This window comes from Pelecanus crispus, chromosome 8 (genome assembly GCF_030463565.1).
Source record: "Pelecanus crispus isolate bPelCri1 chromosome 8, bPelCri1.pri, whole genome shotgun sequence".
In the NCBI taxonomy this organism is placed as follows: domain Eukaryota; kingdom Metazoa; phylum Chordata; class Aves; order Pelecaniformes; family Pelecanidae; genus Pelecanus; species Pelecanus crispus.
The window spans coordinates 21471898-21490102 of NC_134650.1; the positions used below are offsets into that span (position 1 = coordinate 21471898).

At 59.3% G+C, this 18205-nt stretch overlaps 2 protein-coding genes and 1 pseudogene across 2 annotated transcripts; all 3 read right to left on the reverse strand.

Annotated features, from left to right (window-relative positions):
- LOC142594172 (protocadherin gamma-A5 pseudogene) lies at positions 1–3450 on the reverse strand (annotated as a pseudogene).
- A 3408-nt stretch (positions 3451–6858) lies between these two features.
- LOC142594173 (protocadherin gamma-B5-like) lies at positions 6859–9360 on the reverse strand. Its single transcript, XM_075715649.1, has one exon. It carries the CDS (start codon positions 9358–9360, stop codon positions 6859–6861), a length of 2502 nt encoding a protein of 833 aa, XP_075571764.1.
- Positions 9361–12022: 2662 nt separating this feature from the next.
- LOC142594174 (protocadherin gamma-A10-like) lies at positions 12023–16876 on the reverse strand. Its single transcript, XM_075715650.1, has 2 exons — positions 14429–16876; positions 12023–12052 (listed from the first exon to the last, which is right to left on the reverse strand). Exons 1-2 carry the CDS (start codon positions 16874–16876, stop codon positions 12023–12025), a joined length of 2478 nt encoding a protein of 825 aa, XP_075571765.1.
- Between the last annotated feature and the right edge of the window lie 1329 nt (positions 16877–18205).

An 18205-nucleotide genomic window follows, 5' to 3' on the forward strand; every position in this document is an offset into this window, starting at 1 on the left:
TCATGCTACGGACTTCACATAGATATATCTCTGTACCAAGAAAGAAGATACATTTGCCTCCTCACCAGTCTTCTGGGAAGAATCATCAAGGTTCCAAAAGTAAAAGAGGAGCAGTCCTCCAGGAGAGACTGGCTCAATGAACAACTGCAGAGGGGGAATATCGCCCTCCTTACATCTTTCCTTGCACCTTGAATCTCTCCCCTCCTGCCCTCGTGTGGCTCTTGCCATAGCATATATTTTCAAGCCAAACACATCCAGCTCCTTTTCCAATATGTCAACCTTAAAAGATGGGGAATAAGCAAAACACATCTCCCGTTTCCTCCAGCAGGTCTTCACACGCAGCCACCCAGAGACTTTCTCAAATAGTCACAACTTTAAATTCTCTTTCACCTTCATAACAGGCAGGCAGACATCGACAAGAGACGAGTTGTTGCCCAGCCCATGCTTCCACCAGGTGCGCAAATGTGGCAGCATGTACGAATACAAAGACTTTTTGTTGCTCACCGCGTTATCATGGAGCAACGTGAAGGCCAAGAAGAGTAGAAACGATAAGCAACTAAGTTATACATGAGGCCATTAACATTCCTACTCAAGCACATGTGCTGTTGGGTAGATATCTGACCCTGCTAATAATGCCAGCTTCCATTTGCTAATGATGCAATAGATTCATTCACAACACGTCATAGTGACAGGAAAAACAGTCTTACGCATCAGGAGACAAAATTAGAAACGACCAGGTGCGTGACAAAAACGCAAAGCCCCGCTCGAAAGAAGTTGAAGCCAAGAGCAACCTCACCTCTCCTGCCTCCCACACCAGCTGTAACGCTGAGCCACAATGACATGTTCACCTACCGGGAGCAAGAGGCACCAGCACACTGCGTCTTGCCGAATGAAGAAGCTTTGTCTTCCTTGCAACTAAACCGCCCTACGAAGGACACAGAGCGCGGCGCGGGGAAGGGATAGGAGCAGTGGAGGGAAGCGTGCGGAGAAAGTCTCGCCAGAAGAACTCACCGGCGGAGCGGCGGGGTCCGCGCGGCGGGCGCCGGCAGGGTCCTCCCCGAGCAGCGGCGCGGGCTCGTCGGGCGGCGGCCGGGCCGGGAGGGTGTCGCAGCAGCTGCCGGCCGACAGGCGGAGCTGGCTCTTGCGCGAGTCGGCGGTGAGCGACACCTCGTGCGAGTAGGAGTGCAGGAAGGCGCGGACGCCGTCGATGCCCACGAAGTGCGAGGCCGGGACGCCGCGCAAGGCGCCGCTGCCCGCCGCCAGCAGCTGCGAGCGGCGCCAGCGCCGCAGGCGCAGCGCCAGCAGCAGCAGCAGGAAGGCGAGGAAGAGGCAGGACACGGCCGCCACGGCCACCACCAGCCACCGCGTCAGGCTGCCGGCCGGCTCGCCCGGCGCCGCCGCCGCCGCCGCGCTGCCCAGCTCCGACAGCAGCTCGGCCACGCTCTCGGCCAGCACCACCGTCAGCGTGGCCGTGGCCGACAGCGCCGGCCGCCCGTGGTCCTTCACCACCACCACCAGGCTCTGCCGCGCCGCGTCGCGGGCCAGCGCGAAGCGCGCCGTGCGCACCTCGCCGCTGTGCAGCCCCACGCGGAACAGCCCCGGCTCCGTCGCCTTGGCCAGCTCGTACGACAGCCACGCGTTCTGCCCCGCGTCCGCGTCCACCGCCACCACCTTGGCCACCAGCGCCCCGGGCTCCGCCGAGCGCGGCGCCAGCTCCACGCCCGCCCAGCCCGCGCCCGGCGCCGGCGCCGGCGGCGGGTACAGCACCTGCGGCGCGTTGTCGTTCTCGTCCACGATCACGAGCCGCACCGACACGTTGCTGCTCAGCGCCGGCGCGCCGCCGTCCTCCGCCCGCACCCACAGCCCCACCTCGCGCACCTCCTCGTAGTCGAAGGAGCGCAGCGCGTACAGCGCGCCCGTCTCCGCCTGCACCGACACGTAGGACGAGAGCGGCGCGCCCCGCACCCGCCCCTCCGACAGCCGGTACCGCACGCGCGCGTTCTGCCCCCAGTCCGCGTCCGCCGCCCGCACCGTCAGCACCAGCGCGCCCGCCGCGTTGTTCTCGGGCAGCCGGGCGCTGTAGCGCGCCTCCGCGAACACCGGCGCGTTGTCGTTCACGTCCAGCACCCGCAGCGCCAGCACCGCGCTGCTCCACAGCGCCGGCGACCCGCCGTCCGCCGCCCGCACCGTCACGTTGTACTCCGCCACCTCCTCCCGGTCCAGCTCCCTCGCCGTCACCACGCGGTAGTAGTCCTCGAAGGACTTCTCCAGCCGGAACGGGAGGCGCTCGGCGATGCTGCACCGCACCTCGCCGTTCGCCCCCGAGTCGCGGTCCTGCACGTGCAGCAGGGCCACCACCGTCCCCGCCGGGGCGTCCTCAGAGATCGCGCTCACCGACGACCGCACCGAAATCTGCGGCGCGTTGTCGTTGACGTCTGTCACCGTGATCGAGACTTTCGCCGTGTCGGAAAGACCCCCGCCGTCCCGTGCCTGCACCTCCAGTTCGTACGAGTCGCCTTCCTCGAAGTCCAAGCTCCGCAGCAGCGTGATCGCTCCCGTCTCGCTGTCCAGCTGGAAAATCTGCGAGGCTTTAAGGGAAGGGGTTTGAAATGTATATCTGACTTCGCCGTTCAGCCCGTCGTCGGCGTCGGTGGCCGTGAGGGTGACGAGGGCGGAGCCCACGGGCACGTCCTCCGGCACACGCACCGCGTACTCCGCCTGGCTGAACACGGGCGCGTTGTCGTTCGCGTCCAGCACCGCCACGCGGATCCGCGCCGTGCCCGTGCGCGCCGGCTCTCCGCCGTCGCTCGCCCTCAGCACCAGCTCGTGAAACGCCGCCTCCTCCCGGTCCAGCGCCTTCGCCACCACCAGCTCGGGACGCTCATCCCCGCCGGGGCCCGCCTGCACGGCCAGCGAGAAGTGCTCGTCGCCGCTCAGCTCGTAGCTCTGCAGGGAATTCGGACCCACGTCCGGGTCGTGAGCTCTAGCCAAGGGAAAACGCGACCCCGGCGCTGTCGTCTCGCTCATTCTCTCCTCCAGCACGATTTCCTTGAAGCTGGGCGCGTTGTCGTTAATGTCCGTGATTTCCACTTCGATTCCATAAACCTTCATTTCCCCCTCCACTATCACCTCACACCGCAGCACGCATTGCATTACGCTCTCGCACAGCTGCTCTCTGTCTATCCTCTCCGCCGTCACTAAATGTCCCGTCCTGCCGTGCAGGCTGAAATACTGCGTCCTGCCTTCGGAGACAACGTGGACGCCGCCGTGGCGGAGCGCCGGCAGCTCCAGCCCCAGGTCCTTGGCCACGTCGCCCACGAACGAGCCCTTCGGCATCTCCTCGGGAACCGAGTACCGCAGCTGCCCCCACGCCGCCTCCCACGCCGCCACCAGGACGCACCACAGCAGGGCTCGCTCCCGCCGGACCCGGCGCCTCCCCGCCGCGCACATCGCCGCCGCCGCACCGCCGGCACCGCACCACCGCCCGCCGATCCACCGATCCGCCGATCCGCCGATCCGCTTCCCGCTCCGGCTGCCGCTCCGGTTCAGGCTCGCCGCTCCCGCCCGCGGCCGACGGACCCTCCGCCTCGCTGCAGCACGGCTCCGCACCGCGGGGACGCTCGCAGAACGCCCGCCCGCCGAGCCAGCCAGCGAGCGAGCGAGTGAGCGAGCGAGCCGGGCCGCAGCGGGCGGGGCTGCCTGCAGCGCTCCGGCCTTCCTCTCGCTCCTCCTCGGTCAACAGCGGCGCCCGCAGCCTCCTCCCGGCACTGCAGGCACCGAACGCTGCCCGGCGCTGCCTACCCGGCCTTGCCCACGGGCAGCTCACGGGGAACGGACCGCCGCCACGCACACATCGGCTCCCGCACAGCGCTCAGCTCCTGCCTTGGCTTTTTTTTGTTTGGTTTTTTTGTTGTTTTTTTTTTTTTTCCTCGAGCCCATCTCTTCTGTTCTGCTCGAGGCAATCACAACCAGGATGAAGGCAGAGGCCTCCCGTGGCCATGGCATTTGTACCGCACGGGAAAAATTACTTGCTACTGGCATATATGGAAAGTAAAAAATAGTTTCTCTTAATATGAATGTACAATATTATTACTCTTATCTCACTCGTCCAAAAGCACAATGCCCATCACGAAGTTTTGCAGCCATCATGCTTGAATGACTCGTACAAGGACAGCAAAAGAAAACAGGCTCGGAAGGCTCACACGTGACATTCACACCCACCCCCTGGAGAACCAGAAGTATCAGGCTCATTAACCGAAGCAGCAGCAACTTTATATGCTTCAGTCCATACGGAACACGGTCTAAATTAACACTCCACCACTGTTGACAGAGATCAGACATTTGAAGGCTGAAGACGGTGGGGGTCAATCAACTGAAACGGAGAACCTAAGCCCGCCAAGCCCGTACAGCTCCTGAGGAGGTGGGGCTGCTCAGGCACCTGCCACGGGCTCTGGAATTTCTCCCTAGAAGACCTTCCTGGGAACACACTACAGGAGGAGGCTCCCCGCTGCTCGAAAATCATTCTCTCCCACCCAGCCCGGTTTCACACTGTGGGTCACTTGATCACTTCGCCTTGATTTTACTACAACCACCCAGGAGGTGGGAGGCTCCTGCACTGAATCCTCTGCTCGGCTCCCCACAAACTACAGGCAAAATGGCTTTGTGAGTACAGCAAGAAGAAGAACAGGTCCGTCTACTGCCGTGCCTATTCTGTAGCCCACATTAGCAAAAAGGGGAGAGCGGGGAGGGGACGCACGCGACGGCAGCCATACGACAGAATTGATTTTCTCCACGTTTTTCTTACGGTCCTATTTTCCGGATATGCGACTATTCTCAACAGTAGTTTTCAACTGGACGAGAGCAATTGAATTGCATTAAAATGCTGGTACATCTAAAGATACAGCTAATACTGGAAAAGGAAAGTTATAGGACTTGAACGTGTGATTTCCCTTCTAAATAGGCCACATAAATTTAGAGTTTGTATGGTTTATAGACATTTACATTGAATCAAGTAATTCGATTAACTTGAAGGAACAGGAAGGGGCTTTGGTTTTCTCAGAAATCACGGTGTAACAGATTGATGCTTGTTAGCAAAGTACTCATCTAATTCTAGAATCTTCGTGTTGGTAGGACACCTTTTCAACAAAATACTGTAGGACAGCAGGAGAAGACAAGTACAGCTGCACACCCTGAGCTGTGCGGACCACAAACGTGCAAATGGAGTTTATTCAAAGGCGCCTAACTGCAGTCATTTTGCGAATCTCTTTGTCATTTTAGATGCGTTCTCAGGATGGGTAGAGGCCTCTCCTGGTAAAACAGGCAGATGCAAAAACTCTTGCAAAAAGTGGCTGAGAGACCGAATTCGTCGGTTCGGTATTCCCCTGTCAACGCGATTGATATACCGCAGAAAATGGAATTTTCTGCTGAGCGAACCAATGAACTATGTGTAACAGGATCTGGTGGTTGGAGGGAGGAGCTAAGAGAGAAGGAAGTATTTACTCTATCAATTAACGATGAAAAGAACGGATGGCTATAACCTTGAAGGAAGGGGAACTGAGAAACTGATACAAGGGAACATCTTGCCCCACAAGATGGTAATGCCTGACCAACGAACATAAATTTCGGTGGGTCTTTACTAATCATGTAACGGGATAAAGACGCTGTGTTTCCTGTGTGTGGTGTGCTAGCTTTGTGGAATTATCACCCAGCACCCATTTCTGCGCAGAAATGCATTAAATAAACCACCTCTGCTCTCTCTGTATATTGGCGTATTGCACACTGGGTGAACAATCCCGCTTTTGGGACAACACGATCAGCCAGGTCCAAGCGCCTCTCTTTTGGAAAAGGGGGTAGGAAAAGAAAGCAGGCTCTGAAATACAAAACGCGATTTCCTTTTCTTTTTTTTTCTTTTTTTTTTTTTTCTTGAGATCCCTTTCTACACCTTCACCTATGTATGAAAGACAGATCAGGAACGGTAAAAATGAGGGAACTATCACCGAGGATGGGGGGTGGGGGGTGGGGGGGTGGGGAGAAATAACCGCACAGAGAAACAATGCCTGGGCAAATTAACCCATAGCACCTGGGCTACGATTTCTGCAGAAGCCTTCCCCCAAAAGATGGGCGACACTCTCCTCCTTCATCAGGGAGGAACAACCCGTAACTTCTCCTTTCGTGGTGAAAACACGAACGTTCCAGGACGGAAGAATCTCCAACACCAAGCACCAATCCCATTTTCCCGACTGCGTCATGCAGAATCAGCGGGTCTCATTCTACACGGTAGGGACCAGCGTTCACCGTTAAAATGGGCAATAACTGTACAACGAACTCGGAAGAATCATGCCTGCATAAAATTTACCCGTACCATTAATGCTGCCATCTGTGCCGCAGCCTTCCCCCAAAAGATGCGAGGGTACTCGGCAGAAGAGGGGAACATTCACTAGGGAGGCACAACCCGTAACTTCTCCATTCATGGAGCCACACGCACCTTTCCTTTGGGAAACCAACGGGTTGGCATCCAGCTATCAACCAGGTCCAATTACCTTTGGGTTTGGGGGAAAAAGAAACGATCAGGAAGGTAAAATCTCCAACACCAAGCGTCCACCACATTTTCCATCACGCACAATCGTTAATTTCCGGCCTTCACTGCTACTAACTCATCCGAGAGTTGTGGTCCAAAGCTCTCAGCTGAACCGCAACCTGTCACCACCGAAGAAGCAGGAAGGGCCGCCGGCAGTTGCCTGCTCTGAGTGGAAGGGGCATACCCCGTTCGTTCCTTCCGTCACGGAGACACGGAGCAGCACTCCCCATGCACACCACCCAGGGAAACTCGGGGCAATCGGGACGGAGGTCCAGAAAGGCTCAAGGAAAACAGCGGGAGCGCGCGGGCTTACAGACCTGCGGTGCGTCGGGCTCCGCGGGCGGCTGTCCCGCGCCGGCGCTGCTGCTCGGGCTCCGCTTCCCGCAGGGCTCCCCGCCGAGAAGCTCCTCCGCGGGCAGGCTGGGCAGCGGCGGCGGCGGCGGCAGCCAAGCGCCCTCGGCGACGGCGCGGCCCGGCGCCACGCACAGGTTGTAGGAGGAGGGCAAGGTGCCCTCGCAGAAGTCGGCCGGGAAGGCGGCGCCGGCCACGGAGAAGCGCTGCGCGCCCAGGCAGCGCAGGACGGCGGGCGGCCCGGCCCGGCGCACCCGCGCCAGCACGGCCAGCGCCACGCTCAGCAGGAACAGGGCGGAGAGGAGCGCCAGCGCCAGCACCAGGTAGAACTGCAGCTCCGCCGGCGAGTCGGCGCCCGCCGCCCGCTCGCTCAGCTCCGGCAGCGCCTCCTGCAAGCTCTCGGCCAGCACCACGTGCAGCGTGGCCGTGGCCGACAGCGCCGGCTGCCCGTGGTCCTTCACCACGGCCACCAGCCGCTGCTTCGCCGCGTCCCTCTCCGACACGGCCCGCGCCGTCCGCACCTCGCCGCTGTGCAGCCCCACGCGGAACAGCGCCGGCTCCGCCGCCTGCACCAGCTCGTACGACAGCCACGCGTTGCGCCCCGCGTCCGCGTCCACCGCCACCACCTTGGCCACCAGGTACCCGGCCTCGGCCGACCGCGGCACCACCTCGAACGGCGCCGACCCCGCGCCCGCGCCCGCGCCCGCGCCCGCCGCCGGCCACAGCACCCGCGGCGCGTTGTCGTTGCGGTCCAGCACGAAGACGCGCACCGTCGCCGTCGAGCTCCGCGCCGGCGCCCCGCCGTCCTGCGCCCGCACCGCCACCGCGAACTCGCGGCACTGCTCGTAGTCGAAGGACCGCTGCGCGTACACCGCGCCGCTCCGCGCCTCCACCGACACGTACGGCGCCGCGCCCGCCGCGCCCGCGCTGCCGCCCGCCAGCCAGTAGCTCACGCGCCCGTTGGCGCCCGCGTCCGCGTCCCGCGCGCGCACGCGCAGCACCGGCGCGCCCGCCGCGTTGTTCTCCGCCACGTAGGCGCTGTAGGCGGCCTCCTCGAACACCGGCGCGTTGTCGTTCACGTCCGACACCTCCAGCACCAGCGCCGCGCGGCTCGAGAGCGCCGGGATGCCCCGGTCTCTGGCCACCACCGTCACCCGGTGCTCGGGCGCCCGCTCCCGGTCCAGCGCGCTCGCCGTCACCACCTTGTACGAGCCGCCCGACGACGCCACGATCGACAGCGGCGCCTCGCCCGACAGCTCGCACGACACCTGACCGTTCTCCCCGGAGTCCGGGTCGTTCACGTTCACCAGGGCCACCACCGTGCCGGCCGGCGCGTCCTCGGGCACCGGGCTCGACACCGACAACATCGTGATTTCGGGCGCGTTGTCGTTCTCGTCCGTGATGTCTATCTGCACTTCGCAGTGAGCCGTGAGCCCGCCGCCGTCCCTCGCCTCCAGGCCGAAGCTGTATTTGCTCCTCTCCTCGAAATCGAGGGGCCCCGCCGTCCTCACCTCGCCGCTCTCGCTGTCGACGCTGAACAACGCGCGGACGCCGTCCGGGACGTTGCCGAAGGAGTAGGACACTCGCCCGTTGGAGCCCGCGTCCGCGTCCGTGGCTCGCACCCGCAGCACCAGCGACCCCGCCGGCAGATTCTCCCGCACTCGCGCCTCGTAGACGCTTTTACTGAACGCGGGCGCGTTGTCGTTGGCGTCCGTCACGTTGACGCGAAGCTGGACAGTCCCGGACCTCACGGGCTCCCCGCCATCCACCGCCGTCAGCACCAGCTGAAAGGAGCTCTGCTTCTCACGGTCCAACGCCCGCTCCAGCACTAATTCCGGCTGCTTCTTTCCACCCGGGCTCTCCTTCACGGCCAGACTGAAGGACGGGTTGCTGGTGAGCTGGTAAGTCAGCAGCGAGTTGCTGCCCACGTCCGCGTCTTCAGCCATGCCCAAGGCAAAGCGGGCACCGGGAGTAGTCAATTCGTTGATCTCGAGGTGAAAATTGTCTTGCAGGAAGCGCGGCGCGTTGTCGTTGACGTCCTGGATGGCCACGTCGACGTGGAAAACGTTCAGCGGGTTCTGCACCAGCGCCTCGAAGCTGACGGAGCAGGACGCCGAGTCGCCGCACATCTCCTCGCGGTCCAGCCTCTCGCTCACGTACAGGTTCCCGCTCTCCCCGCTCACCGTGAAGTATTTCAGCGGCCTGTTGGCGGCAGACGCCACCCGCAGCTTGCGTGCCGGCAGGTCCGCCGGGCTCAGCCCCAGGTCCCGCGCCAGCGGCCCCACCAGCGAGCCTCTGCCCAGCTCCTCGGGGATGGCGTAGCGGATCCGCTCCGGCGCCGCCCGGCAGCACAAGCACAGCAGCAGAGCGGGCAGCAGCACTCGCCCGGCTGCTCGCCGGCGCCTCTGCCTCTGCCTCTGCCTGCCCGCCATGCTCGGCAGCGCTCGCCGCGCTCCTCCCTCCCGCCGCTGCCCTCCGTCGCCTCCGTCGCTTCCAGCCGCTCTCCGCAGCGAGCGCAGGGGCCGCCGGAGGGCAGCGATCTCGGCGCCGGCTCGCACGCCGCTGCTCGCCGCGCCGCGCCGCGCCGCGCCGCCTCTCGCCTCTGCTGCCCGTGCCGCTGCCGCTCTGGCCGGCGCCGGGCGAGCGAGCAGCCTGCGGGGGCAGGACGCTGCGGCGGCGGCGGCTGCGGCTGCGGCTGCGGCTCCGGCTCCGGCGCCGCTCCGCGTCGGCCAACAGCGGCACCCGGAGGCGCCGCGACGCCACCGCAGCCGGCTGATGGCCGCGCTCGCAGGGGCCCGGGCTTTTGACCCGTGCGTAGTGGCTGCATCCAGCTTTGGGGTCTCGCTTTTCTTAGAATCCGGAACTTCAGAGGCACTTGCTTGCTGCAACTCCGAAGGCGTTCAGCGCTCACATACGCTGTCGGGTACTTTTAGGTCATCTCCTTGAGTCGCAGTGAACGGTCAGAGGAAAATCTTCGCCTCACAGCAGTAAATGAAGGAACTCAGCTGCTCTTAATAAAATCGAGATGGAACTGTAAGGGCAAGAAACGATACTGTAGCTAGGGAAGACTTTCAGAGCTCTTTAGCACTCTGTCAGGAATTGGAATCCTGCTTTTGTAGTTGGCACGAATACCAAGAAGGAAATAGTTGTGTTGGAGGAATCAATATGTAATTGGAAAAGGAACGAAGCAAAACTCATTTCAATCCTTTCGTGCCAGACCTGCAGAGGGATTGCGTGGTCCCTGCCTTTCTTCCTTTTGCTCATGTGTGTCTCTGATGTTTGTCCTACTCTTGATTTTCTTGTGAAGGGAGCAGAGAAATGTATCACCCTAAAGGTAACATATATAGCCCTATGCTAAGATAGTGGAATGACCTTTCTTATTTTGTTTCTGATTGACAAAAGTTCCCTCTTTTGCATCTCCATAACTGAGGGGCTGCCAATGGGAAAGTGCAAAGCCAGGTCAAGTCTTTCATAGAACCAAAGAATGGTTTGGGATGGAAGGAACCATAAAGATCATGTAGTCCAACCACCTCTACCATAGCCAGGGACATCCTTCACTAGATGACGTTGCTCAAATCCCCCTCCAATGTGACCTTGAACACTTCCAATGATGTGGCATCCACAACTTCTCAGCAAACTTGCTGAGGGTGCACTCAATCCCACTGTCTAGGAAGATAAATAGTACTGGTCCAAGTACGGACCCTTGAGGGACACCACACGTTACTGGTTTCTGCTTGGACATTGTGCCATTAATTTTAAAATGGCTTTCCAGCCAGCTCCTTATTTACATCTGTGAAACCCATCTCTCTAAATACGGCTCCAACTGAGCCACCAGCATTGTTTTCGGGAACCACGTAGGGAACACCTGGAACGTGTCCTCCCACTGACCCCCCATTCTGTTCATGGAAACTTTGGTGGGGCTGGGTTGCTACCCTGCAATTTGAGGACTGCAGTAGAGATGGTTTTGCTTCCTTACACTACAGACAAGGGTGCCTCTAGCAGCACACAGATGTCTATGAAAGCCTTCCTCTTTACAGCTGTGAACATTAAAGGTGTGTATGGGAACTGCGCCTGCACTCAGACAATTGGGACAGATGTGACCTTCCACAGCTGTAGCTCATGACAACAAGCAAGGCACGACTTAGAAACATACAAAAAATGAATAGATCAGAGAGAACAACTTTTCTTTGGCCAAACTTATTGAGTAGGCACAACTCAAATTGTGTGCATGGTACCACAACCAGGTGCCTAACAGAGTACCTACAACAAGCAGGGAATTGACCATCTGTTCTTCTATGGCCACTCCACCCACAAAGAGAGCTCATCCCAGTCCTCTCTCCAATCATACACAACTTCCTCACACCTAAAAACCTGTCTTAGGTGGCTGAAGCCAGTATTGCTGCAGTTCCAATGCAAAAGCACTGTCCAGAAACGGGGAAAAGGAACCATGACCTTCCAGGAAACCAAGGCCTGAAAGAAAGCATAATTACAGCTATGAGGAAACTCTACATCACAACGTTCCAGGGAGACAGATGTGGATAAAGAAGATTTCACACACAGGAATTGTAAGCTGTTCTACACATGCATCATCGTACACTCTTACACTCAAATTCTTTATTGTCAGAGGACTACCATTGCCCTTCAGGACAGCAAAGCTAGGATCAGAACATAAATGGCACAGGCCTTGGCACCAGGCATGAAACCAAACCACTGCCCAGCCGCCCAGCTAAAACCACACTGACCCACTTATGTTCATGGTTGGGAGCCAGCCTTTCACCATCCTCCTCACAGCCTTAAGTTGAACCATGGACAATGCCCAGCTTTTGGCCATGCATCAGCCACAGCTGAAACAGCATTTCCTTTGGTGACATTTTAGGGCAACAGAAGCATATCAGTAAGTGTCTTTATCTTGGCAGCTGAACACCTTCAAGGTATGGATGGAAACTGCTCCCTCAGCCTGATAATTTTAACAGGTCTCTACTTTTAAGGACCACCAGCCAAACTGAGGCCCAGTTTTAGAACAGGAGAAGAACCAAGGAAGGAATGTGAAGCCTGCAGAAGTGAAGGAAGCAGAGCTTAACATTTCAGATCACGTCAACTGTAGTAGGCACACAAGAAGAGTATCTAGTTGGTAAAAAGTACACAGGAGGATCACACAGGAGCTCACACTAAAGACCATAGCCACAGTTCTCAGAGTAATTTCTTTGGACTATAAGAAAAGGAACATGCAGAGGACCACCACTATGGGACCTATGTCACAACGGGGAGAAACGGAACATTGACACCTACCTTTTAGATATTTCAAACTATACCACAGAGAACTCGTCCACCTGCCCACCCTCTGTGCAGACAGAAGGCTTCAGCATGCTCAAACATCACCCAGCAAGGCAGCTAACTTTGCAGGCAGACACCACTGAAAGAAATGTTGAGCACACGACTTCTCCTTCTAGAGAACAAAGATCAGAGCACGGATGCACGCATAGGCACTTCCCTGCTCATCATGCTCATTTCAAGAAATATAAAATGTTCTAAAGGGCATAAGCAGCTCAGTTAAAGACTCCCTTATGAAGGTACCAACCCAAAGACACCATCAATGGGCAATTTGGAAGATATGAGACTCTGCAATCATTAATGCAATGTTTACATCTACGTTCAATAACTACCATTTACAGGAAAGCTGCATCCAACATGATGGTGCATAAATTGAGTAACTTCCTCCCACGTGCCTCAAATAACAAGCCCCAAACCCAGAAAATCCTGACAAAAATACCCTCCCATCCCCAACATTCACACCAATTTTAATACCGACAAAACATCAGCACCTATTTCATAAGAGCAAGAGCCATTAATACCATCTGAAGGCTGGTGAAGGCTGGGAAAAGCTTAATACAACCACGATGAAACCCTACCTCACAGTCTGACAAGGACCTATTAGATGGAAAAATGACGTTTCACACAGCGATTAAGAGAAAGAGTACCCCTGAGTCATGCTTGCAATTCCATGGCTGTTCCTTGCAAACAAATTTGTCAGAGGATTGACATCCCTTTTCAGGAGGCATGAAAAGAGGGCTCAGTGTAACTGGGAGAGGCATTGGGACTACGCATGACATTAAAGCACCGCCCAGCCAGATCGAACATACAACCCCCCTCTTTTCCTGCTTCAAGATCAGTCTCTCGCTGGTCTTGCACCGACTTCTCACCACGTTTGTGTGACATGCAAGAGCATTTCTTCCAGTGACATTTTCAGACACATTATCAGACACACAGAGGCCCAGTTTACCTCATCATGATAAGGCAGGCAAGAATTTAACTACCATTCACAGGGAACACAGCATGCAATGGGAAAGCAAACTGATGAACTCACAACACCCCAAAATAAGACATCTTCAGGCTCATTTTCAGAAGGCCAGCAATAAACCCTGGGAGTGGACAAAACACATGCCACATCTCCACTAGTATCTCTTCACACACAACACCCCCGAGACTCTCCTCAAACCCTTCTCAGATTGCATGGTTATTGTAGATCTTCATCATTTGCAGGTAGACTTCATCAAAAGAGAAGTTGCACCGCCCACTTCTCCTTTACCATGAACAACATATGGCTTCTTACCATGTGTATTTGGCAAGCAAGAACATTTCTTGCAGTAACATTTTGAGGAAACACCTCCAGGAAAGCATTTCCTATGAAAACGAGCAAGGCAAGAAGTTAAACTATGCAAAACCAAAAGGATCATGACATACTCTTCTAGATTATGGCACTTAGAGTAGACACTGAATTAAGGTATTTAGCAGGCAATGGAAACACTGTTGGCTCCTCCCAAAGCTCCCAGTATGGCACTTCTCATAAGTACATAGCTGTTAATTATTAAGGACATCATAACCACGTGCAAACACACAGGAAGAACCACAGAGGGCTCCCAGTACAGCCGGGATAATGTGTCTTAGGCCAAAATTACTCAGGAACATGAAACTCACATTGCCTGAAACCACAGCAAACCATCTCTCTCTTGTAATTCAGCAGCCCCTCGGGCGCGGCTCCCACACTTCTCATCTCCATCCCCTCAGAACTTGCATGGTGTGCTTTAACCCTCATAATCTGCAAGAACATCTTATCAAGAGACCAGTGCCCCAGACCACTTCCCTGTAACATATACCACGATCAGGCCATGGATTGGGCCTCCTCTACCAGGAGGGGAGGTTTGAAACCACAGAACCGATGCACACGTAGATGCACCTCTTCTACTACGCTTACAGCTACTTTACATCTACTTCCCCTACCAGAAAAAGGACAGAACACCAAAGTACCCTCACTTCTCCCACCTTCCACACCAGGTAGGAGGCTGATGACAGCTCCAGCGAACGCCCTAAATGAGCAATAGGCACCGACACGCAGAGCTGTGAGTCGCCTTACGTGCGCGCAGAGAGCAAAGGTGACGGAAAGAGAAAGAGTGCAGACTACCAAGAAAGGAAAGGCAGGGAAGTCTCGCCAGAGGAACTCACCGGCGGAGCGGCGGGGTCCGCGCGGCGGGCGCCGGCAGGGTCCTCCCCGAGCAGCGGCGCGGGCTCGTCGGGCGGCGGCCGGGCCGGGAGGGTGTCGCAGCAGCTGCCGGCCGACAGGCGGAGCTGGCTCTTGCGCGAGTCGGCGGTGAGCGACACCTCGTGCGAGTAGGAGTGCAGGAAGGCGCGGACGCCGTCGATGCCCACGAAGTGCGAGGCCGGGACGCCGCGCAAGGCGCCGCTGCCCGCCGCCAGCAGCTGCGAGCGGCGCCAGCGCCGCAGGCGCAGCGCCAGCAGCAGCAGCAGGAAGGCGAGGAAGAGGCAGGACACGGCCGCCACGGCCACCACCAGCCACCGCGTCAGGCTGCCGGCCGGCTCGCCCGGCGCTGCCGCCGCCGCCGCCGCCGCCGCGCTGCCCAGCTCCGACAGCAGCTCGGCCACGCTCTCGGCCAGCACCACCGTCAGCGTGGCCGTGGCCGACAGCGCCGGCCGCCCGTGGTCCTTCACCACCACCACCAGGCTCTGCCGCGCCGCGTCGCGGGCCAGCGCGAAGCGCGCCGTGCGCACCTCGCCGCTGTGCAGCCCCACGCGGAACAGCCCCGGCTCCGTCGCCTTGGCCAGCTCGTACGACAGCCACGCGTTCTGCCCCGCGTCCGCGTCCACCGCCACCACCTTGGCCACCAGCGCCCCGGGCTCCGCCGAGCGCGGCGCCAGCTCCACGCCCGCCCAGCCCGCGCCCGGCGCCGGCGCCGGCGGCGGGTACAGCACCTGCGGCGCGTTGTCGTTCTCGTCCACGATCACGAGCCGCACCGACACGTTGCTGCTCAGCGCCGGCGCGCCGCCGTCCTCCGCCCGCACCCACAGCCCCACCTCGCGCACCTCCTCGTAGTCGAAGGAGCGCAGCGCGTACAGCGCGCCCGTCTCCGCCTGCACCGACACGTAGGACGAGAGCGGCGCGCCCCGCACCCGCCCCTCCGACAGCCGGTACCGCACGCGCGCGTTCTGCCCCCAGTCCGCGTCCGCCGCCCGCACCGTCAGCACCAGCGCGCCCGCCGCGTTGTTCTCGGGCAGCCGGGCGCTGTAGCGCGCCTCCGCGAACACCGGCGCGTTGTCGTTCACGTCCAGCACCCGCAGCGCCAGCACCGCGCTGCTCCACAGCGCCGGCGACCCGCCGTCCGCCGCCCGCACCGTCACGTTGTATTCCGCCACCTCCTCCCGGTCCAGCTCCCTCGCCGTCACCACGCGGTAGTAGTCCTCGAAGGACTTCTCCAGCCGGAACGGGAGGCGCTCGGCGATGCTGCACCGCACCTCGCCGTTCGCCCCCGAGTCGCGGTCCTGCACGTGCAGCAGGGCCACCACCGTCCCCGCCGGGGCGTCCTCAGAGATCGCGCTCACCGACGACCGCACCGAAATCTGCGGCGCGTTGTCGTTGACGTCTGTCACCGTGATCGAGACTTTCGCCGTGTCGAAAAGACCCCCGCCGTCTTCTGCCTGCACCTCCAGTTCGTACGAGTCGCCTTCCTCGAAGTCCAAGCTCCGCAGCAGCGTGATCGCTCCCGTCTCGCTGTCCAGCTGGAAAATCTGCGAGGCTTTCTCTGTGATTTTCTTCAGCGAGTATTTCACGTCGCCGTTCAGCCCGTCGTCGGCGTCGGTGGCCGTGAGGGTGACGAGGGCGGAGCCCACGGGCACGTCCTCCGGCACACGCACCGCGTACTCCGCCTGGCTGAACACGGGCGCGTTGTCGTTCGCGTCCAGCACCGCCACGCGGATCCGCGCCGTGCCCGTGCGCGCCGGCTCTCCGCCGTCGCTCGCCCTCAGCACCAGCTCGTGAAACGCCGCCTCCTCCCGGTCCAGCGCCTTCGCCACCACCAGCTCGGGACGCTCATCCCCGCCGGGGCCCGCCTGCACGGCCAGCGAGAAGTGCTCGTCGCCGCTCAGCTCGTAGCTCTGCAGGGAATTCGGACCCACGTCCGGGTCGTGAGCCTCGGCCAGGGGAAACCGCGACCCCGGCGCTGTCGTCTCGCTCATTCTCAGCTCCGTTTCTGCCTTTCGGAAGCTGGGCGCGTTGTCGTTAATGTCCGTGATTTCCACTTCGATTCCATAAACCTTCATTTCCCCCTCCACTATCACCTCACACCGCAGCACGCATTGCGTTACCCTCTCGCACAGCTGCTCTCTGTCTATCCTCTCCGCCGTCACTAAATGTCCCGTCCTGCCGTGCAGGGTGAAATACTGCGTCCTACCTTCGGAGACAACGTGGACGCCGCCGTGGCGGAGCGCCGGCAGCTCCAGCCCCAGGTCCTTGGCCACGTCGCCCACGAACGAGCCCTTCGGCATCTCCTCGGGAACCGAGTACCGCAGCTGCCCCCACGCCGCCTCCCACGCCGCCACCAGGACGCACCACAGCAGGGCTCGCTCCCGCCGGACCCGGCGCCTCCCCGCCGCGCACATCGCCGCCGCCGCACCGCCGGCACCGCACCACCGCCCGCCGATCCACCGATCCGCCGATCCGCCGATCCGCCTCCCGCTCCGGCTGCCGCTCCGGCTCCCGCTCCGGTTTAGGCTCGCCGCTTCGCCCGCGGCCGACGGACCCTCCGCCTCGCTGCAGCACGGCTCCGCACCGCGGGGACGCTCGCAGAACGCCCGCCCGCCGAGCCAGCCAGCGAGCGAGCGAGCGAGCGAGCGAGCCGGGCCGCAGCGGGCGGGGCTGCCTGCAGCGCTCCGGCCTTCCTCTCGCTCCTCCTCGGTCAACAGCGGCGCCCGCAGCCTCCTCCCGGCACTGCAGGCACCGAGCGCTGCCCGGCGCTGCCTGCCCGGCCTTGCCCACGGGCACCGGACCGCCGCCACGCACGCATCGGCTCCCGCACAGCGCTCAGCTCCTGCCTTGGCTTTCTTCTTTGTTTTTTTTCCCCTCGAGCCCATCTCTTCTGTTCTCCTCGACGCGATCACAACCAGGACGAAGGCAGAGGCCTCCCGTGGCAATGGTATTTGTACCGCACGGGAAAAATTACTTGCTACTGGCATATATGGAAAGTAAAAAGTAGTTTCTCTTAATATGAATGTACAATATTATTACTCTTATCCCACTCGTCCAAAAGCACAATGCCCATCACGAAGTTTTGCAGCCATCGTGCTTGAATGACTCGTACAAGGATAGCAAAAGAAAACAGGCTCGGAAGTACAACACATGTGACGTTCACACCCACCCTCCGGAGAACCAGAGGTATCAGGCTCATTAACCGAAGCATTAGGAACTTTACTCTATATGCTTCAGTCCATACGGAACACGGTCTAAATTAACCACTCCACCATTGTTGACTGAGATCAGACATTTGAAGGCTGAAGAAGGTGGGGGCCAATCAACTGAAACGGAGAACCTAAGCTCCCCAAGCCCGCACAACTCCTGAGGAGGTGGGGCTGCTCAGGCACCTGCCACGGGCTCTGGGATTTCTCCCTAGAAGACCTTCCTGGGAACACACTACAGGTTCTTGTAATGGTCATGTAATATAGATATCAAGTTGTCTTAATACGACGTATAGAATATTACGAGTCTTAGTCTATTAGTCCAAATGCACGTGCCCACTATGAATTGCACAGCTTTTGCAGCAGTCATGCTTGAATGACTTTCTTCTCAGCCTTTCTGCAGGTCAAAGCAGCCTCATACTGGAAAGGCACCAGCCACATTAGTTTCCCAAACCATGACCAAGAGCACAGGCGAGCAATGAAGATCCGCCCTCAAAGGCGTCCTCCTCAGCGATTGCGCTCCCCTCTCGACTTTGT